At 48.6% G+C, this 23,568-nt stretch overlaps 1 protein-coding gene across 1 annotated transcript in view; it reads left to right on the top strand.

Moving 5' to 3' along the window:
* Ets98b (DNA-binding protein Ets98B) overlaps positions 1 to 22,502 on the top strand; it is a 60,345-nt gene extending 37,843 nt beyond the window's left edge. Inside the window, exons 2-6 of the mRNA XM_076789678.1 lie at positions 6,946 to 7,340; positions 7,910 to 8,580; positions 9,807 to 9,961; positions 19,140 to 19,338; positions 19,976 to 22,502. Coding sequence (XP_076645793.1) covers positions 6,946 to 7,340; positions 7,910 to 8,580; positions 9,807 to 9,961; positions 19,140 to 19,338; positions 19,976 to 20,346 — 1,791 coding nt within the window. The 3' untranslated portion in view covers positions 20,347 to 22,502. The remainder of the gene's footprint in view (positions 1 to 6,945; positions 7,341 to 7,909; positions 8,581 to 9,806; positions 9,962 to 19,139; positions 19,339 to 19,975) is intronic.
* Positions 22,503 to 23,568: the final 1,066 nt, after the last annotated feature.

Genomic DNA, 23,568 nt, shown 5'->3' with positions numbered 1-23,568 from the left:
AGGAATCCGAAACGGAATCGCGTCGCGTCGGCGTAAAATCATCTTACCGTTACGCCGCGACGTAATCGATCCAAGGACAGAACAACGGGGAAATGAAAAAAAATGTGGATCGTCGACGGTGTCGATCGGAGAGGATCGACGCCGGCAGAAATTCGCCCGACAGAGATGGTGCTCGCGGCCGGTTCGACATCACGGATGGTAATTATCTCGGCGAGAAGTATGCTGATCGACGCAGAATGCCGTGACAGGTAACGGTACTGTCTTGTGACATTCGAGTTTATTAATACTATGTCGTGTGTTTCGCTCATTCATGGAACTGTATCGAACGGGATTCCTGAATAACAAATTGCCTGCCGTCGATCATTTCGACGCATCGAGGCGTCTTTAATTCGGAACCGTCGAGCCGAAAAAATCCGGCGATTAAGACCGCGTCAACGATCGACCTCTCGAATCGTTTCTCGAGGCCTGGCGCCGAAGAAATTGTCAGGAGCCGCCGACATCTCGGCAGATCGCCAAAAGAGATCTAATTCGCGCTTGATCTGCGGGAAATCGGGTTTCTGGAGTAATACGACGATTCCGAACGAGCACTCAACGGACCATGATTTATGTACAGTGGTCTGTTGATAGTCGGTTCGTCGTGTTTAGCATAACCGGAATTAATTACTGGGAACCCGAGTCGGCCGCGTCGATTAATCGGGCGGAGAAGAAATAAATTTCTGCGGGATTTTTCGAATGTTTATTTACTTTATCACGGTAATACTCGTGGAGTCTTCGAAACGTTGCAGTTTCATTTGCAGCAGCGTTTCGAAAAGGGTTACAAAATTATGGCGTTCGAAAGCGCGTGCGTTTCGAGAGGACTCCGAGCTGCCCCCGGGCCGGCTTAACGGTGCGAAGATTAAATTATGCAAGTAATTTTCGTTTATTGCTTATTTATACCCGAGCTCCCCGAAGGCCCTCGATCCGGTAGCCTCTCTTTCGCTGGTTGCAGACCAAGGTTGCTAAATAACGAGATGAGAGCTTAATTGTTTATAACTTCACTTCGCCGGGCCGAACGACGCGTTAATGGCGCGGATACGCGCGAACGGTGTTTCTGTACTAACTGTAATCTTTTACGAGCACCCTTTCTTCCTCGTTACAAACGGCGGCCATTAGCGTATTATTGGAAACCAGTTGCGAGCACTGTCTTCTTCAATTGCTTGACGGCGTCCGAGGAGATTCAGTCCGAAATCGGAGCGGTTTATATAAAATATTTTGTTTCCCCAGCTTCGCAAAATAAAAAGCGGAGAAAATCGATAAAATATTGCGCATCCGTTTTTAACCCTTAGCACTCGAATGGCGACTGTAAGGCGCCACTAAAAATTGCTGTATCATTATTCAAAATATATTTAACTTTATTAAATTTGTTTGTACTTAATAAAGTACTAAACACTTCAGTACTGTACGAGTAAATTACGCCATTTTTGTATGTATAACCTGAAACATAATCTGTAGGAGGGAAATATTCTAGGTCGGACGAATTGTTTCGTTTTGGAGGTAAAATTGCTTCGAGTGCAAAGAGTTAATTTTCAATTTTTCTCGCTCAGTGGTATCCAGCCTAATTGCTCGGACGGATTCGCTTTAAATGGAACAAGTCAAGCATTAAGAACGGATCACCCGTGTTTTTGCAATCGTTCGTATCGGTAGAAAAATATAATAACTATAATAGAGAAATATACCAATGAAATTGCGATATGTTTGCTCGATCATGCCGAAGCAACGGTAAGGTTCAAGGCGCCGATCGCTGTCAAATGAATCACGGCTGATTGCGGATTCGGTGCAAACAAGTGCAATACCACAAGCGGAGCCGATAAAATACACAATCGCGAATGATATGCGTGTGACACAGGCGACGAAATAATCGGCGAGCTTATATAAACAATTGCATAACTAGACACAAAAATACAGCAGGGGTAACCGATCTTATCGGTGTCGAGCGGAGTATGTAACGAGCAATTAATGGCCGTCGATTCGACGATTAATCGGAGGTAGGGGGGGTCTACTCGCTCGAACAAAGGCCGAGGAGACAGAGAAAAAACAATGACTTTACGTTTATAATAGTGGGCCTTTATTCTATTATCGTGCGGCCGAAGCGAGAAGAAATTCGACGAGCATTGTCAGCCGCGGACAAAGCGGCGTTCGCGTGACGTCACCTCCCTTTCCAATTTGGTTACGTCATGACGGATTAAGGATCATCCGTGGTTTGGTCCTGCGAACCATAGAATCGTTGCCCTCGACCTTGCCTGTTGTTCCCTTTGACGGGTCGCTGAACCTCTCGCGATCCGCTCCGCGAGTCCAACTTCGACTGCCGAGAAAAATTGTCCATGGTCTGGGATAAATTGTGAAACAATCAGAAACCAGATGGAGGTGGAGTTATTCGAAGAATGGCGACCATAGACGGGAAGGTCAGAGTGCAAAAAAATAATCTGTGCCGCCTCGAAGGCCGCCGAAATATCTCCTTTGTTTGTATCGACATCGGAGAAACGCGTCCGCGGCATCTCGATTAGCCGGAGTAATCGGCAATCGCGTACAAAGTTCGTCCATTAGGCCTGTTAATTATGAAATCCTGACCACGATAATAGACCGCCGCCGCTATCTGCTCGTATAATTATTATTTATTTCTCTAAGTTGCGCCCGTTTATTTTACTACAGCGATAAAAGAAGCTCGGGGACGTATTTTTCGACCGAGACTTTCTAGCGAGTTAATGAATCATCGTGAATTGGTGATTCATAAACGAGCGACTTATCGGGGACTTTCACGAGTCGTACGCGGAGCCGAATCGCAGACATTGTGATAATTATGTAACGCGATAATGACGGCTCTCCGCTCGGTGTTGCGAAATCAATTTCCCTTTTAATTTGAGCCTCGGCTTCCCGACCGACGATCGTACTTCGACGAACTATCTCGTCGGTTTTTGCGCCGGAATCGCTAAGGTCGATTATGCCCGTCGAGATTGAGACGTACGAAAGTTAGATAAATTAACAGGGACACTCGCGGATTTCCATTCAAGGCCGTTGCAATAAACTTCTTTCCTCGTTCGCTTTCGCTTTTTGTCGCGGGTTTGTCCAATTAAGCGGGGGCCGTTTCGCAAACAAATCCCAATAAATACGCTAGCGGGCAGAACGTTTCAATCGCTACACCTATATAACACCAATGAGGAATTGCATCGGTTTACCCGGCCGTCGTTTTCCTTTTTTTTTTGTCTGCTAATCGTTCGAAGCGAAGTTCTGGAAACGGACGGCCAATTAGCAGCCCCGTATATGCATTCTGTCTACGGTGAAAAAAAGTTCGTTCGATTTATGGACGACCGCGAACTATTAAAATGACATTTTAATGTTGCCTCTCGGCGAAGACGAGCTCGGCTCCTTTCTCTGAAAAATGCGTCCATTCGCAGGACCTCGCGCACCGCCAGACGAAATCTTGATTCGCTCGGCTCGCATTCATTAGCGCCGGGATCACCCTAATCCGCTACAAATCGAAGTCCAAACGGATGCGAAAATTCCTCATAGCTGGAAGGCGCTTAAATACCTTCGGCGTGTTTCGGACCTTCCCCGAAATTCCTATGACGCATTCTCTTCATCCCGCCTCGATTTTAATTGGTCTCTGATTAAAATAATTAATACATCGGCTACCGGCGATTGTTTCATAATTTCTAAAATCGGTCTCGATCGTTACTAGAAAATAACGCACAGAGCGTCCCATTTGAATGGAACTTTCGAATTTTTTCCGAGGAGACAGATCGATTCCCGAGACAATGATTCAATTTTTTCTGTCCGTCGCATCCGAGAAAGTATAGTCTGTCCCAGTTCCGACGAGCGGCCGTTACGGCGCGGCGCGGGCTTCGAAAAATGTGTCGATTCTTCGGAAATGATGAGGTCGATCCGCGTGTCGTGACTTCAGTGGAATTCCATGGTTAATGCACGAAAGGAGAGAATGCAGCTGCACCGTTGGTTGGTTGGTCGGTTGGTCGGCGGCGTGACGTCAATGACTGGTCCTTAGGAAAGGCCAAGGAGATAGCAGGAAACCGAGGAAGTCGTAAAAACTTGTCGTGGGCTCGATTTCTGTTCCACAGGCTGGCCGTCCTCAGAAGACAAAAAAACAACACCCTACACGACCCTAATTAATTTTTACTTTTTCCCCCGAACGTTTCCAAACTGTTTTCGAAAGCAGGAGAAAACAATCGGTAATTGGACTGTTCTTTATGCGTTGGACTGTTTCAATCCTGATGATTATTTTAGTCACGAAGAGGATCCTATTTCGGGCTTCTACAAAGTTCCAAACTATTCTAATAGGTCCCCGTCAGAGCTCCAAATTTTGCCCTCCACGAGGGCACGATGGTTCCAAATAGACAAATATGCAATTCTACATTTTCATTGGCGCTAAACAACTATCTATCAATTTGGAAGATGTAGAGTTCTTAATTCCAAGTTGAATAATTCTTTTACCTGGGGGGGGGGGGACAGTGGTATGTTTGGGCCGGAAAAATGGGAATGAAATCGCGGGGGGCAGGGGTCAAGGGTCTTCAGATTTCAGGATACTGGAAACGGCGTATCTGCGTGGATCAGCCAAGGGGTTGGAGAGGAGGGGGAGGGGAGAGAGGCCTAACACCCCGTTCTTTCCGAAGCTATTCAGGGAAGCCCGGCACGGAATTCCATCGTCCATAGATCCCATCAGCATAGATGGAAACATTCTCTTTCTCCGCGGGACCTTTCGCGTTAGGCTAGTAGAAGTCGAGGGAATAAGCGGTTCTCTTTTGTGCCTGTTTCCTTCCCCGTATCTCTTCTCCTAGGGTTTTATCTCTCCTTGTTGGTTGGCCGCGAGTCTCGCCGGGGCAGCAGCCATAGCAGCCGGCACAGTGTGTGCAAACCGGGCGGTGGTAGTGGTGGTTGTTGTGGGTGGGGATACGGGTTGCATTGTGTCTCTAACGTGGGCATATCCAGCGAGGAAGGCAGCGTAAGCGTGCAAATCCGCGGGCCCCGGTGGACGAGAGGCACACGGGTACCGGGCAACGGGTACGGACGCGGCCACGGGTACGGGTACGGGTACACGGGTACGGGTATGGGTATAATCGTTTATTTCGCGTCGACCTTTGCGGGGCACTACGTCAAAATGTCAGACGCGACCCCGCCTGAGAGCGTAGGGAAGATGCACTGGGAACGTTGTAATGGGCTTACAAAGCGTAACAAACTGATGCGAGGTCAAACACACGACGGGCAATAAACACACGGAAAGATAAATGGGCCCTTAAGGTGCACCGAGCTCGCGAGCACCACCACCACCACCATCGCTGCTGCCCGTGGAACCCCTTTCCTCTTTCGTCTTTCGTCTTTCGTCTTTCGTCTGGCAGACTCGCGGGGGAAAGTGTTTCGTTGCATCCCCCGCCTTCTTTTTCACCGGGAGGAAAGATAATAGCGAAGTCGTTAGCGATTATTTACAAGGAAATTCCGGAACGATATTTATTATCGGCGGGCCCCATCTCGCGAGACCCGCATTTTTCGCGCCGGATATCGCCGCACTGGGCCCTTCCCCCCCCCCTATCGGAACCCCCTTTGACCTCAACCTCGATATACGGGGGTGAAGTTTTAATTACCGATCCCCGTCGCTCTTCGCAGCTTTCTTTGATTTAACCGAGCCCGACTCTGGAATGCTCGGCGTTATGCGAATCGGAGGCCGTACAATAACCTGAAGACCCTTGCTCGAGAAACACGAGACCGCCGCAATTTCAGGCGAATTACTATGCCCCGGAGGATCTTGCGCTTGCAACTTTCTACCTGCGGGACTCTGCCGTTTCGTTTCGTAATGAAATCGTATCGAAACGAGCTCCCAATTTTATGTCCTCTTCCGGGAAAACCAGAACGAGGGAACAAACTCTGTGATCGAATCAAATATTGTTTGCAAGGAAAGTGACATAAAAATCGGCACGGTCCTGATCGAATGACAATCTTCACTGGGGACGTTGGTTTTAATGGGAGACTAATTGCTCAAAGGGCACTGCTGTCGTGTCAATTTTTATTCCTCTATTTGTGCATTCATTGCTTGAAAGATTCCTCGTAATAAAAATGAAATAGTAACGCACGTGCCACGGATGCGTTCGCCTCTTCTTACGCATTGTCCCAATTCGATCGTGTGTCTGACATAGACCGGCACTTTCTACTCACAGACGAAAGACCGATCGCCGGCGTAGAATTTCGTAAGTTCGCTGGGAGGTTCGCGTAGAATTGATCGTGACGCTCCCGCTGAAATTGGACATTTGACGGAACGATATCGCCGGCACGGCACGACGGGTTCGCGGGTTCTCAAAGATGGGGCCCGAGATCGCCCGGAGCCATAAGTGACTTACGGAGCGTAACAAACTGACGCGAGTTTAAGCGCGGGACGGGCAATAAACACGCGGAAAGATAAATGGTCCCTTGGGTCCACCGGGGCGCTCTCGGGGAAAGTGTATCATTTCTACTAGATCTTTCGACTCGCACGGTCCCCGAGTAAATTCTGCAGTTTTATCGGCCGGCCGCGGTTATAAATACCGATGAAACACGAAACCCAGCGCTCGACTCTTCATCTTTAGACCCCTTGACAGCGAACCTGCAGCTCAAAACTTGCTCCACTTCGATATGCCTGTGCCAGTTGAATCGAAACGCGGGAATATCAAAAATGTCACTGTAGAATTTCTATTAACTATTCTGCTCAGCTCAGACAAATGGTTAAACTCAAAATTCTGCAGAAGATTTTAAACAGATCACACGTCTCCCAGAAACGAGAGAAGCATTATATTTCTATATTAATAAACGACTGTTTGCAATAATTGCAAAAATATTCTCACCTTGATTCTACTTTGATTTCGTGGAGTTCTCGAGGTCGTTCGTCATTCACTCAAACTGCTAAATCTAATTAGAGACTTTCTGTTCCAGATGCCACAGACAGTACCCTCCGCAGCCGGCTACTCGCCGTCGTTCGATTACAGCACATTTCAGTTCGATCTGTCCCTCCTTTCGGACGATTATGGCGCGACGAGCGCGCAGAGCACGCTGAAACCAGCCCAAATCAAACAGGAAGCGGAATCGCCGCGTCCCGGCTCACCTATCACCACGTACTCGAGCCCACCGTATCCAGGCGCAGGTGGTGAACTGCCGCTGTCCCCTAATTACTCGCACGAGGGTTCGCCAGGATACCCGACCAGTCCGTACTACGTACCCAGAAGCCCTCAGAGCGCACAATTTTACCCGACCAGCCCGGAACCGTCCGCCAAACAGCCGGTCAAGAGGGAGAAGAGCCTCGATCTGCTGGCCATTTTGCAGGAATCCAGGTAAATCCTGAGAACGAATCATCGACAGGTGTAGCAACCTGCTGGTGTTCAGTATAGAAGAATACAGTGATTTCTCTGTATATGTCGCCAAGGCCTGGATGATAAACTTCGCGGAATTATCCCCACTACCGCGGGGAATGCCCCGTGAGGGGCCACGAAGCTCGAGTGTGTCTCCTCGACGATACATGTCGCTGGGAAGACCCGTGTTGCTGACATATATCGGGAACTCACTGTAGACCTTTTACATGTTTACTTCCGAATGTCCTTCTCCTGAAATATCATAGAAAGAGGTATCAATTAGATTAAAAATCTCTGTCTTCCTCTGAACAGCATCGTCATCTTCACTATTGGACCCCAGAATTGTTTCCCAGAAGTAAAACTTGATGACTAACCGAGACCTTGTATTCGAAGCACCTCGAGACTCGGATTCCTCTGAATCGGTTCCTCGTCTTTTTGGTCCCCAAGGGAATAAATTGCACGCACACATATTTAAACCAGACCCCACACACGCGAAACAGTGTGATCGAGTCGTAGAGTGACATCGAGGCCCCCGGTGGCTCTGATTACAGGCTCTTGGCAGAGAGTCTGGGCTACCGAGAGGACTCGACGGACTGCACGGTGCCGTGCACGCCGCCCCGAACGGAAGAGGACATCTACAACAGCCTTGACGCGGACTTCTTCGCGAAGAAGGAAGATGCCGCAGTGCAGGGTCACCCGTTGCTGAAGGAAATCCTGTTCAAGGAGGAGCCGCGCAGCTGCAGCAGCAGCAACAGCGTTGCGAGCAGCTCTTCAGGTTTGACGTCTTCCTCGTCGACGACCTGCTCGTCGCCTGATCCGATCGACCTGGAGACCAACAGCTCCCCTTTGAGGAGCTTGCTCTTCAAGGGTGTCAGAAAGGACTTCGCCGACGTCACCAGGACGAACGTGTTGAAACTGGAGAGAGTGCAAGACGACGAGGTCGGGAATCCCCTGCAGAAGGAGGAGGAGCTGTTCAAGGACGGACAGAAGAGCGACCACCAATTGCTCAGGGAGGTCCTGAGGGACACCAGCTTCCAGAAGAAGTACAATCTGAGACCCGTCGACCTGGGGAACGTCGGCACGGGGTTCGTCGAGGACATGGAACCCGGCGAGTGCGTCGGCGACCTGACCAGAGAGCAAATCGAGCCTGTCCTCAGCCTCGCCATTCAACAGCTGCAGAAGGACTTTGACAACACCTGCGTGGCACTCGGCATTCATCCAGGTGAGCCTCTGCGACTTTCCATTTTGCCTCCGTGCTTCTTCTTCTTGATCGAATGGACCACTTCTTAACAAGGTCCAGAGTCGAGGTAGTCTGCGAAGTAGTCTATTCGCAACTAATTCCGTTCAGGCAGCGAGTTCACAAATTGTAGCGAAGGGTCATTAGCGGCCAACTGTTTCTCAGCTCGTGAAAATCGCGAGCATAATTGCTCGTCCGTGAAAAAAAAAACGGTTGATTGTATGAAAATTACACGGCAATTTACAGTGTCCCACGGGGACAGCCGCGAGTAAAAAAGTGTTCCACACCGTTAGAGGATTTAATGGCCGCTCGGCAGATTGTGGCATAATAAATATATAAATCGTGGAGATATAGTGCTCGGGCCGGTAATAAGAAGGTGCGTGAATGTCCATTAGACACTTAGGCCTTCTTGCTACCTTGCCGCGGGCGACGCTTCGACGTTATCTTCGTGGACGTGTAGGAGAGCGACCGGTTCGACTATTAGTTCGTACCGTTCGTGATGTCATGCTCGGAATAAGTTACGAACTCGCGCATCGTAAGCGTTCGGTGAGTGGTTACGAAATTTCGAGGCTTCGCTCAAGGTCACCGGCTATACTTCCGCTATAACTCACTCGGATCTCCTGTCGGAATGTTAGAAAAATTGCCGTCACGAACCCGAGCCCGCTCCGCTGTAAAAATGAGAATTCAGAAAACAGGAAAACGATTTGGTTGTAGGCTAGAAAGTTTCGTTACGAAACCGAGTGAAATTTGACCGTTTTCAACCTCTTATTCTGTGAGCAGTTAGACTGCGGATCATTACGGATTTATAGTATTTAAACACTTCTAAATTACCAGGAAACATTTACGGTAACAAACATTGGTGACATCTCTGCTTTACTCTTGCCGTCAGGAATTTTCGACTTGATTAATTGCACTTCGTCCTACTATTTTAAAGATAATAAAACTTGGAATTTGCATAAAGATCCGCAGTCTTGTGATGAGCCCCTTGCTGCGCGCGATGAGAAATTCTTTGTGTCCAACCACTTGCTAGAATGCATTCGCTTTGTTTGCTGATCAAATGAGAACAAAATTTGATTTTCACTTAGAAGGTTGACTATGACAGATATTGCGTGGCAAGGGGTTAATGAAACGGCCAGGACGCTGATGTTAAAAGCTGAAATTGAGGAAAGAAATTGTAGGAAGTGAGGTACGAACGGACGCTGTTGTTGCAGAGCCACGACGCTGGAGTGCAGCGGACGTAGCCGCCTGGATACAATGGGCCAGAAGGCAATTGCAGTTGCCCTCGGTGCCATTGGAGAGCTTCAACGTCGACGGTGCAACGTTGACGTCACTCACGGAGGAGGAGTTCTGTCAGCGTGCACCTCAGGTGAGTCGAATTCAATCCCTCCCCAATTATGCAACCCTTGCGCGCCTTCTCTCGTGTTCTCCGGGTTCTCGCTCGTTAATCCTGAAGAATGCAGCCTCGGGATTATGCAACTTATCTTCGCGCGCAACTAAATAGAAATTTCACTTAAAATCGTGGGCTCCGAATCGATCGAAACCAACGGAAACAGTGATTTCTCGATATATGTCGCCAAGGTCAGGACGATAAACGTCGCGGAATTATCCCCACTACCGCGGGGCACACCCCCGCGAGGGGCCACGGACGCCGAGGAGTGTAATGTCTACTGGACGATACACGACGCTGGCCCGTGTTGTTGACATACATCGATAATGCACCGTAAATAATTAGAAAAGTCAGGTCGTAAATGAATCGCGAACGCCACGCTCTGCCGCGTTATCTGCAATGTCTCAGACGTTTCTTTTTGTAAAGAGGTTATCACACATTCAACCAAGAATTTACAACGGATTTCGTTTTTGGCGTTATCGCTCGGCGGAACTACTCGCTCGCAGATAATGCAGCCGCAGGTAGCGAAATGTTGGCGTCGATTGTCTTCTGGACAACGATTTATCTCACTTAGGTTCTAGAACAACTGTTCCTTCAAGCGGGAGCACATCGCGAGCGAGATATCTCGACAGAAAATTTCTTACGGGCCTGGCTCGCTTGCAATTAGCACAAAAACCAACCGGGGGGGGGGGAACATGGCAATTGGTCCAGAACCGGACCACTCTCCCACAAATTATCCGGTTGGAAGAGTAGACTTTCCCAGAGGAAACTGGTCAACCAAGGAAGCCTGGAAAACGCATTCCTCGCGGTTATCCGATCGGGCGAATAAAGATAGAAGCAAAACGCTTCGAGCAGCAATCGGTAGCCTAATGGCACGCTAACGAAAACCACTATACCGTCGAACCTCGCACTTCGAAATTACCGTGAGAACGTCCCGTAATTTCTCGAAATTCTTCGCGCTTCTATATCTTATGCTAATGCGAAGTACAAACTGCAACTTTCCATCGAAAAATTCGATGAAACCGAAGTTCCTCGGCGTCGATGCGAACGATACTTCGAGAAGCGATGGCGGAGACTGCGAACATATAGGCACAATAAAAATGCACTAAATCGATTGCAAGAAATGAGAGCTAGATAAGGTGTCTTCTCTCAATAATTGTAGAAAAATCTAAAATAATGTAACAAAACAATCTCAAATTTTTCTAACATATTGACAGTTTTTTCGTTCATCCGTTTTTGCAATACAACCATAAAATCCGCAGAGTAGTAATGGCGTTTCGCTGGATCGTAAGAGGATGCGCTCGCGTTTTATCAACCGTGTGATCGATTCCGCGAATTATCGGCCATTTTGTTGCGGGCGGAGAGAGAGAGAGAGAGAGGAGAAGGAATCATTTCAGCGGGCCCGGCAATCGATAAATAAACTAATGACGCGACTCGCTCGAGAAACGCTCGCGGACAAGGCAAGGTAAGGTCCGGTGAAAGTGAATTTCCTGGAAATCGGCAGCGCGGTTGTCCACGTTCTTTCCCCGTAGTCGAACGGGCCAGAACGGCATGAGTAAGCAACTGGCGTAATAATACGGTTCGCGCGCCGCTTAACGGAACCAGGATTCTCCCGATACCTTTTGTGCATCGTGCGGAATACATCGTTTTAGTGCGCGACCGATTGCGAGATCTCTGTATCGAACGCGCTCGGGGACCGTTACCTAGCTCTCTTCCGCCGCGGCGTACATCCCGCGACAAAAAGACGCACTCCCGAAATTTCCAATGCTTAAGGGGGCCGGCATGGTTTCAAATCCATATACGTATGCAAGGGTCAAAACCTTTCCAAACTACCGCTTCAATATTGCAATGAGCAGTTTAGAACTGGTCAATTGTGTTTCCTAAAAGTCCAATATACGTCTGCATAGAGCCCAAATTGCGAATTTCTACCTCATCGTGGAGTAATTTGTAATATTCGGCAGAAAATTCGAATTCTGAAGCAAGTATGACGTCACAAGATGGCTGCCGCTGAGAGATTCTCTTAATTTCGAGAGATTTAGTGTTCGTATCGAAAAAAGGCTCTAGCAAAGACATGTACAAACACGGTGGTATGCATTTTTAATTGATTACTTACTTATTTAAGACGTAGAATGTCTAGAAAAAAGGCACAGCGTAACATAGCGTGACAGTCAAGGCCAAATGCCTGCCGGCCCCCATAAGGACTCGGAATAGTCACGTGACTTTTTCTGAGGATTACACCTTTTCTGTGGACCAAAGATGCCCTCTTTTTCAATAGTTCTGAACACAGCCGTCGTAATTGCTGACAATACAACTGAGCAGTAACTGTTTCTCCAGGTTTCAACAACTCAAAGTGAATTATGCCACGACAGTCCCACCAAATGCACAGTAACACCTTTCCAAGCGATAAGCTAGGTTTAGGGGTTGATGTTGCGGTTTGATTTGCAGAAAGCCATTGCTTGGAACGCTTTATTAATTGATCGGGGACCCATATTCCTCGCCTATATGCCTTTCCCATTTTGTGTAGGTGCCTTTGTATAGTTGACCATGTGGACCCAAGGCTTCTCGATAATTCTTGTATACTTAATTTTGGATCAGCTTCCACTAGAGATTTTAGGGTGTCGTTATCAAATTCAACTGGTCGTCCACTTCGAGGCCTTTCAGAGAGATCATAATCACCAGCGGCAAACCTTCTGAACCAACGTTGACACTTGTTGACCTTCAATACATCTCCATAAACATCGCAAATTTTCTTTGTTGTTACATTAAATCCCGCATGAAAATGAAAAAGTATGCTACGACGAATATGAGTGGTTCATTGCACAAATCGATTGACACCATAAAACAAAAAGTAGAGAAATGCAATAAAATAATGTACATTGTTTTTTAAAATTCCCTTTATAATATAAATTCAAATAAATATTGTAGAATGCATAAATACAGATGTTGCTTTTATCTAACGGTATATAAAATTAATAAGAAAGAATAGCCAAAAAATAGTCGTCGGTAATGTTACAATTTTTATGTGACTGGTGGAGTTAATCGATTTGTGCAATGAACGGCTCGTATGATCCTCGGAAGGTACGGACGCCGCCATTTTATTACAGGGTTCTAAAAGAGGATTATATTCTTTAGAATATTTTGAACACTGCTTTACCGAAAACTGTAAAAGAATACGTGTTTCCTCTTCAACGATCGGTACAGAACTGTAGGCAAAACAAATTCTTTGCAAATATATAAGGAATTTAAACGGTCGGGAAGCATAAAATCATTTATTAACAACACGTCTTTCTCCGGTATCGGACCTGACGAGACTGTTCGTCCTTTTATCGTCTCGTTCGTTTTTCGTTTTTCGACGCTCGTTTTATCAATAACATGAACATATGAGTATTTACGTGAACAATATATACAGTGGCAGATTAAATCTTAGCTTACAAATAATTGATTACTCATGGGTGCCCCTAATATTACCAAATATCTGCATAGTCTCGTCGGCTCATGACCAGCGCGCGCTAGATCGAACCTTCCTCGTATCCTTGGCTGTAGTAAAAATTTGGAAAATATTACTGGCGCTATGAGAGATCGCGGTGTTTGAAGACGCGTTATCTTTTTGTCGCGGAGTGTACACACGTCGCGGTTCCCGATCGTCGACATTTGAGTCGCGCACGAATGCAAAATACCCGCGGCTTCGATGTTTAGAAACGTCCATTTGTCTTCGGAGGAGATTAGCAAAACCGTGGAGACCTCTCCTCGCCGCGGACGTTTCTCGTATTCATTTCACTCGGTTTTCGCTCGGGGTGAATCTTCCTCGCCCTCCCCCCCCCCCCCCTCCTCGTTCTGCTCGTTCTCTTCTTCTTGTTCTTCTTCGCCACGGAGAAACGGTACTTAATTCTTGTTATCTTGTTTCATACGTTTCGCTGCCGGGAGATGTGGATTTATGTTTGGTCACATGTAACTGATGGCTTTGATGCGGCTGCCGCCGAGATAACTTTATACCGCGGGTTTAAAGACCGGAGCACAGACGTCGGTGCATTATTTAACGTTTTCGGCGGTGTACACACCACAACTGCAACTCTGCGTGCATGCCTAATAAATATCGTCCGCTCGTATTGATTACGCTCCTCGACGCAGATGATATATCCGACGCGGCGATGTTTGCGAATACTTTCTTTGAGCCGCGGCACGAGGCGTCGCTCGTTGCCGAAGTATGCCGCGGTAAACAGTCGTCGAGAATGAACGCTAGGCTCGCTAATTATCTTTCTACCGGCCGTGCAGAAAAGCTCGAACTTTTATCCTAACGCTTTCTATTAAAATGCAGTGGTTGGTGTAAATTGATACGGGTTTCCGAGTTCCTCGTTGCTTCTGTGTTCGAGGGCCGTCCGAAAAAGCGTTCATTAACGGCTGGCTCGTCGCAGAAGGATAATAACTCGTCCGGTAATGTATTGAACGGCGAGTTCGAGGCTCGGCTGGATAATGGTCACGATCCATGATGAGACCGGTCAGGGAATTTTGCAATGCAAACGCCTAGTCGGCGAGGAGTAACGGTCTAGTTCGTAAGAGCGAAGGAACCCGGTCCCGATACACGCCGATGTACGTATCGGCAGGCGATCTCTGTCTCTTGAAATCGTACTTACCACTACGTACCGAACGCAATAGAAATTAATGGCGAACGAAATGGCTGCGCGCATCGCGGCGCATCGACGAGCGCATCGCGGCGCGCACGGGGTTAAGGTAGTCATGCATAATGGATTCAGCTTTACGTCTTGTAATTGGATAATTATACTACGCTGTACGGCAGTCGCCGTAACGTGGAATCATGAGCATGCTCGCGGTTATGCGCTATCTATAATTTCGTAGATTCTTCCCTCGTTTGCGTGGCCTTCGATAGGATCCTACTCGCTTTATTTCCACCCGTGACAAGCGAATCGATGCACTATCCCTTTCGAATTCCTAAGCGAGGCTCCAGCTGTCTTCGCCGTCGCGGCAGCCTCGTGGAAAAATGTCAATATTGTTAACCAACAATAAGTAACGCGTGCTCGAGCTGTGCTCGAATTGGCGAGGTTACTTCAGATTTTATTTGTTCTATTTTTAAAATAATTCTACCCCGTAGGCATCGATAGATAAAAATTACGGTACGCACGATTTAACGATTCCCGGAGGCAAGGTTGAAAATGACGGCAGACCGGCCTAGAACAATTAGCGCGGGCGCGATGTATAATTCATCGGACTCGCATCCGTTCTATTCAGGATTCGGTAAAAATGTCAGTTTCACAGGACAGTTTGTTCCCTCGCGGATCGCATAAATCCGGCGATATCGATCTCGTTATCCCAGATCCTTTATTGCTCCGGATCATAATTCATGAGCCGGATAGGCGAAAGACGGGTTGCTAGGCGAGCACGGGGCCGCCGGGCCTCTCTCGATCGTGGCGGGGGTTGGCCAGAAATTGAACGGTGCGAAGCGAAGGTTAAAGAAATTCATAACGTTCGCGTACGCCGAAGAAGTCATTAATGCATCCCGCATTCGTTATGGACGTTCCGCGTGCGAGCCGACTCGCAATAATGGTCCGGTGGGAATCCGATTCTCGGAACGTTTCCGAGCGATTGCCGCCGCTACGCGCCGGTTCCCATTGCCACGACATAACCGCGCGTATGGCAGCTGAAATTACACGGGGGGCCCGCATCTTTATATTCGATCGTATTCGTACGCTCCTGCCCGGCTGTCTCGCGGAATCGCAGAACCTCGGGTTCGATGTGTTCCGCGATCGAATTCGACTTCGAACAGAAACAGAGAGATGAAGGGAGAAAGGGAGAGAGAGCACTCTGCATTGCAATTTGCATCGGATGCACTCCGATTTCCCGAACGACTTAATACGTCGCGGGACCGAACGTCCGACCAAGTAGCAATCTGAAATCATTCGGCCGACATTAGCCTCGATCATCGGTATCTTCCACCGACGTACCAACCTCGCGTGGGAAGCTACCCGGTGAAAAAGATGCAAATGTTTCGCGTGCATCGCCATCGAGGCTTTCCGAGCAGAGCCCAGCCGACCGATTACATGCTACTTTCTCGTTAGACGTAATTGATAAACGGCGCACACTGTTCAGAACTGGTCGAATCAAGGTCGGACGCGGAACGAAACGGTACGGGGCTAATTAAAAATACTCCGATCGAGAAGAATCGGGTCGCTTGACCCATCGCGATTTGTTTTACGGTCGCGGTAATTCGAATCTCTTTGTCGTCTATTTCCTAGAAAAAATTTTACAATTTTATCTCTTTTCAATTATATCTCTGGGGGAATACGTACTACAGCGTAAAGTCTACATGTATTCTGAGCAGGGGTATTGGTTGCAAAAGTGCTCCGGACCCTCTTCAATCGTTTATTCTTCGGGCCGAGCGGATGTTAGAATTTTTAAATCGGATTTCCATGCGCCGTCGACCAAAATTTTTGATTCGTCCAGCATCCCGTGGACGAAGAGAACATGTATTCTGAGCAGTGGTATTGGTTGCAAAAGTGCTCTGGACCCTCTTCGATCGTTTATTCTTCGGGCCGAGCGGATGTTAGAATTTTTAAATCGGATTTCCATGCGTCGTCGACCAAAAATTTTGATTCGTCGAGGATCCCGTGGAGGTTGTCCTCCGCGTCGAGAATTTTGCAAATAGGCGCGACAGACCGTTCCGGGAAAACGGAAAAGCAAACGGGCACCGTCGGCGGCGACTGTCCCCTCCTCCCCCCGGGTGCAACGACTCGGATGCACCGTTTGCCGACAACTAGAACTCGATTCGCGTCGCAACTCGCACGCAGAAACCGTAGGCAGCGGCGTCGCGCGTCGTCTGCCGTGTGTGCTAGCCTATGCAGTCGCGGTCGCGGCGCATAACTGCATCTAAGGTGCGTTCGTTTGACTGTTCCCCGTCCCCTCTTCCCCTCTGCGCCTCCTGCCCCCCTCGGGAGGCCTGTGCAGCTTCCACGGAGCTGCAGGATTGGCGCTCGTGTGCACGGACGCGCTATTTGCCCGGCAGAAACGATCGAAAAGTGGGTCAACGGTTGCCTGAATGCCTGGCTGCCTGCCTGGCTTGCTGACTCGCTTGCCTGGCCGCTGGCTGGCTGACTGACTGGGCTGCTCGACTGCCTGTTGCGTCTTGAGACGCGCTTTCTCTTCTGCTGCGGCGCAACGACTCCGTCGACTCTGGAATTCTAACGCTTACACGTAGCCACCTCCTTTTCACCTTGCCTCCCACCCCCTTTCATGCGATCTTGGACTCTTATCACTCTGCTCGCTTCCTCCTTGCCTATCCGCTTCGAACGCTCCCTTAAACGTTAATAACCCATCCGCGACGCGAACGCTTATCTCCGGAACGCTCGGACTCGGCCTCTAATCAACTTGGCGAAGTTCAGTTTGTTTTCGATACGTGGGTTTTTATTTTTGAAAGACTAGCAGCAAACTCCTAGCATTAACAAGACTTTAGTCGTCGTTCTATGAGCTGCTGGAATCTTTGAGAGAATCTATTCCGAGCAGCTTAATGTCGTGTAAAAGAAGATTGACCGTGAACTACAACCTTATTCGCTCCTGAGTTGCTTAACCCTTTGCACGCGAAGCTATTTTAACTCCGAAACGAGACATTTCTTCCAACCTACAATAATTTCCCTTCTATAGATTTTATTTCAGTGTATTTATTCAGTCGGTGCAATTTATTCGCACAATACTGAAATGTTTAGTAATTCATTACATACAAACAAATTTAGTCATGTAAAAAATATTTCGAATAGTGATACAGCGATTTTCAGTGACGTCTCGCAGTGGCCATTCGAGTGCCGAGGGTTAAACCCCATATTTGCAAGGTTAACAATGACTCTTATCAGTCCCCAAGATGTTTTACCAAAACTCTGGGACCTTTCTTTAACAGCGTGCTCAAAGAAAAATTTGAAACTATTAAAAACTGTCTACTGTACCTTGTCGCTACACAGCAACGAGACCGAGAATCCGCAGAAAAATGCGCACTTACGAAGCGCGCGCCGATTAATTAACAAAGAGCCGCCCATTCCTATTTGGTGACCACGCATCTTTCCATTCAACACCTCTTTCCGCGGCACGCGGTTGCCGGCTGCCGGCATAATTGTTTTACATTACCAGGGAACCCCGACAACGCATTATTAATCCTCGGTCGTGATAAATTTATCTACTTTATCGTCTTCCCTCTTCGTCTCGTTCCCGGCATTCTCCTCTCACTGCCGAATGGCCGGCCGGCCGGCCGTATGCCAGAAATATCCGAACACATTCGTGGAATGTCCTACCTGTACCGAGGGACAGGTATTCATGCAAATGAAGCCTGTATTATGGAGTCATTCGCGATAACGTCGTTTTCGAAAATGCAGGAACAACTCTCGCGAACGCATTACACCGACCGACGCGCGGCACAGCGCGGTGATCCTCTTTCATGAATATTGAACAAAGTGTAATCGTCCGGGGGCGAATCGCTGTAAACAATCCGATCCCGCTTGTGCAACGCGATCAACGTTCGGTGTTTAATTCGCGCGATGCGTTTGTACCGATTCATCTTCCCCGTCTTCGCGACAATTAACTCTTCTCGTACACGGAGACACGCTGGAACTGTTAAGCATGCCCTTTGTACTCTCGGAAGACATGGTAATTAGAAGACTGCTGGATTTTTCATCATGTGGCAGGAGCTAGGAGAATCAGAAACCCCCTTAAAGTTGCTCTCTTTCTTTAATTATTTAGGTTAAAAAGAATATATCCCCACTATTAGATTACTTTAACACTTCCCATGTTTAACACTAGAACTACCGAGTAGTGAATACAACTGACGAATATTACTTTGTAATAATGACAAGACTACATCTATTCAAAGTGCTTCAATGAAAAAGTTCATTCAAAAAATTCTGACGAAAACATTTTTATAATTTCAGTAATTGTGAAAGAAAAATTAGGAACCAGTCATTTTGACTGGTTCGGTAGGTCTAGCGTTAAAGCTGCAACTATTCTGTAATTATGGTGGTTGGGAGATCTTGAATTTTTATTTCCCGAAATCTGTGTCAATAGAACTTCATGCCAGAGAGTAATGATTTCCATGAAGGAACGGATACAGGTCTCCAACGGGAAAGAGTGAAAGATTAACGACGCTATTCTTCGTTTATTGTTCCAGTGCGGAAGCATGCTGCACGCACAGCTGGAAATTTGGAAGGCAGCCGTCGAAGAGTCGCCGCGCAACACGTTGGCGGCTTCCTGGAGCCCCGCTGGCGTTGTTCAAACCCCGAACAACAACGCAACAGGCTCGTCCACGATTGGGAACGCTGCTAACGTCAGCGTGAAAGGCTCGTCCTGCAGCGTAGACTTCTCCGATGGTGAGTCCAGTTCTCAAGTGTCATACTCTTTGCTCGTAGCGCGCGTTTCCCACCAATTAATCTTGCTCCTTGCTCGGGACTACGAGTTCTTGATCCTCGCAGCTATCAAAAGCTTATTAGGTTGTCGGGTCCCAAACCCTACTCTCATTTTTATTCGACTCGTCTCAAGAGCTTAACGCCTAAACCTACCGAGCACTCATTTGGAGGATTACACTCATTTCCATTATCTAGTCATGTCCCCAGAGAAAAGTCTTTGGAATTCGAATAATTATAAAATGAAAACTGGGCCTTTGACCGTGGTAGGTTCGGTGGTAAAACTCATCCTCAAAAATAGAAGCTTCCAATCGTCCCCGACAACCAAATACCTTACTACTACCTAGCTCTCAACTTTCGGGGCGCTGTGAATCCTCACACGGGAAGATTATATTTAGCTCTTCCACCCCGAAAGTTAGGAGACGGATTTACCCGAGCAGCAGTAGCAGATATTTTAACAAAAGAGCTTGCTCGGAATTAAAGCGAAGATTGATAGCTCCGTAACCAGAGAGCCCGCGCGCAATCGGCTTCGTCCCGAAGGACTCTGGGACCTTGTGGTAGGGTATCACTGACAGAGCGATGGTGCTCGGGGTTTTGTTCGCAGACGAAGACGAGGACTGCGGATCCTCGCAGGCTGGTTCTGGCGGCGGCGGAGGCGGAGGCGGCAGCGGGGCTGGTGGGAAGATGAGGAACGGAGGCTCGCACATCCACCTGTGGCAGTTCCTGAAGGAGCTGTTGCAGAGCCCGGCGGTGCACGGGTCCTGCATCCGCTGGCTGGACCGGGGCAAGGGCGTGTTCAAGATCGAGGACTCGGTGCGCGTGGCCAGGCTCTGGGGCAAGCGGAAGAACCGGCCGGCCATGAACTACGACAAGCTGAGCCGCAGCATCAGGCAGTACTACAAGAAGGGGATCATGAAGAAGACGGAGCGGAGCCAGAGGCTGGTCTACCAGTTCTGTCATCCGTACTGCCTCTAAAACGGCCTCTCGTCGGCCACGGGCTTCGTCGGCCAGGGTTGTACCTCGGCGCGCCTCGCCCCGATCATTCTATTTATTCCGCGACGACGAAAGGTCGCGCGCCCGCCAGGACGTGGCTGAGCTTCGTCCTTGTTCCCCCGAGTATTTATTGAAAAGCGCCGGGGTACGGTCCCTCTTCGAGGCCCTCGACGTCTCGCGACAACGGTGATCATCGTCGACACGACGATTCCAGGCGACTCGAAGGTCCCCGCCAGGTCGCGAAGGGAGTCGCGACCGAGGGCTCCCACTTCACGTGCAATTTGTTCTTTTCCAACCACCTCTCGTTCTCTCGTCCTTGTCTACCTGTTGTCGCGATACGCGTGTCATTGTGCCTGCCTGTCGTTTGTTTTTTTTTTTGCGTGCGTGAGTGCGTGCCTGTTCGTTTCGTTCGCTCGGTGTGCCTGATCGATGGAGAATCAGCACGGAGGTCGAAGCTAAACGATCCACCGTGTCCGGCCAGCTGTCCCACCCGGGGACGACGCCGCGACGCGGATGGGTGTTTCTAGTACGCCCGTTTTGGGCGACCCCTATCCAACCTAACCCAACCCCCTCAATTCCCAAAATCATTAACCAGCCCCCTCCTCACCCGTCTCTCGTCCCGACTAACCCGTTGTAACATACGAACCATCTCGTTCTATTAAGGTTAAGTTGATTCCGCGTTACTCGAGCCGCGTTATGGTTGCAGTCGCATCCGTCGAAGACGGATCCGTCGATCCCGAGGCCTCTCGATCGCTGACTCGCTCTATTTGCTCAATCCGGAGCCTCCTCGTCCCGTTAATCAGTTTCTTAACGCGTTCACCGCCCAGGACGAGAAAATTTCTTCGACACTTTGAGCGCCACCAGAAATGGGAGGCGGAATTATTCGTTCGGAAATATGTAAATAAACTTTTCAGTATAGCAAAATCTACGATACGCTAGAAGCCTGAAATTTAATTAGTTACTTCCATTCTATGGAATTTTTCAGATTGGACAGGCGCTCAAAGTGTTGGAAAAGCGAAGCTGTCTTTAACGAGTAAAATTAACTCAGGTGTAATTTCGAGCGTCGAAGCTCTGAGCGGGTTAACGGTCTTGTCTTTCATTGGAGGATTATTTCTAGCAGAGGAGAGCTTCGAAATCGCTTCCAGCGATTAAAAACCGCGTTGAGAAAGAGGACGGAAAGGTGTTGTCGGCGTGGAAGCCGTGTACCAGCAAGCCAGCGGCATCCTGATCACCAGTAATGTACCATACACACGAGCTAACACTAACGTCGTACTAACGTAACTCCTAAGTAACGTAATATCGTATCGCTAACAGAGCTAGTATTGTTACTATATTGATATACTATCGGTAATATTACTGCAGCACTACTAACGGCCTGTCGGCCAACTCGATGGCAGGCTAGCCCGTTGACACTAAATCGGTATTATATATCGTCGTGGCAACGGCAGCGTGTCATTACCGCACCCACGGCCGCTGATTCGCTGGTACAGGTGCCCGCGCTTCGAACGTTGTTTTCTCCTCTCTTCGACGCGGTATTGTCTCTCGCAGACGGTTCGAGAGGCTCCTTTGATCGGGATCGACACTCGAAATCCACGCCGGGAGGTACGTCCCGCGATCGTTTTCGAGTGAGACCGTCGCGACGGCGACGCTCTGCTCCGAGAACGGCTGAACGATGATTAATAAAAGAAGAAGAAAAAAAAACCAGTGCGAGGCGGAAAGCCGTCGACGACAAAAAAAAAATAAAAGGAAAGAGACCGCTCTTTCTTCTCTGTTCACGAGATTGTTTACCAGCGCCGGTCGCACCGGAACCTCGAGCCCCGTACGATTCAGGGATCCGAGGATCCACGGATCCACGGTCCGCGGACGATCCAGCGCGCGGAACCATTCGCTGCTGCTCGATCCGTCCCGTCGTTCCCACTTTTGTCCAGTTTCGCAGAAACACACGACGGTAAAGCGAGCAAACTTCAGGACGAAACGCGTCGGTCGACCGTGTGACAGGGCGCAAGCGCAGCGCTGCTGCGCCGATATTTTTATAGGGTTTTAAAGCCGGTATTTTTCGAACTGTATTTACTCTTACTCGAAACTTCAAACTTTTCTACTGCGGGTTCTAGATCCTTTTCGAGCCGCTCGATTCTCAACGGAGGAACACAGAGTATTTTGCTAATGGTATATTTTTGAAAGGATCGAGCGGCTGTTGTCTTTGGCCCGACAAAATTGTCCGAATGTTTCCGAAAGCATTCGATATTTTCAATTGCGTCAGGGTAATTTTGTAGCTCGCGGCGGAGGATCCGTTTCAGGGTGGATTTTCTGCGACGCCCACGGATCGAGAAATTGAATAGTGCCTTCCGAAGTGCCTTACCTGCTCGCAAAAAATCCCGGTCGATCTGCCACGCGTCCTTTTGCGGATGCGTGCGACGCTGCCCGCCGGACGGAGCGGAAAATCTCGGCTGACGCGGCGCGAAACGATCGCGGAGAGATCGTATCGTCCTGGAACACGCGATTAGGATTACCCGTCCCGATGAACGCTATTACCGGCGCGGGGTTTCTTTGAAAGCTTCGCGGTGAACGACGACCGTGGATCGCTCGAGGCGCGAACGTTTGCGCGACTGGTTCTGGTGATTTTGGTCCCATATATCTATGATATATTAACGTTGTATGTTCCATGAACGATCTAGCATGTAAGCTCACCTTAGCCACGTAGGAACACACCGGCGGCTCACGTGAGCCGTCGCTAAGTTACTCCAAGAGATTTCTCCTTCTCCCTTCGTTATTTCTTTTTTTTTTCTCTCGTTTTTCCCCTCACCTCTTTCAGCATCAACTCTCTTCTCGAACGCTGTCCTCCGCTGGCTGACGTCGCAAACTGCGAGGTACGTCGCTCCGTTGCAAATCAAATTAATTAACCCTTAACGGACCAATGCCGCCATATAAGCGGCATGGCACTTTTACTTACTGAGTCCAATGCCGCGTATATGGCGGCAAAAACGAAAGATAAAATAAAATATAAATATTTTCCTTTCTATACTTGATATAAAAATGTTGAGTCCACAGTTTCTCTTCGTATGACCCGGTGGGAAGTAAACTCGAAATACTTCTGGACCGTTAAGGGTTAGGTCACATCTCCTTCAGTTCGTTCTATCAGTGCGTCAAAAATCACCCTATAATCGATACAGTGATTTCTCTATATATGTCGCCGAGGCCTGGATG

Source organism: Halictus rubicundus, chromosome 6 (assembly GCF_050948215.1).
Source record: "Halictus rubicundus isolate RS-2024b chromosome 6, iyHalRubi1_principal, whole genome shotgun sequence".
NCBI classification, from domain to species: Eukaryota; Metazoa; Arthropoda; class Insecta; order Hymenoptera; family Halictidae; genus Halictus; species Halictus rubicundus.
The sequence above is the reverse complement of the archived record's forward strand: the minus strand, read 5'-3'. Positions and strand labels throughout refer to the sequence as shown.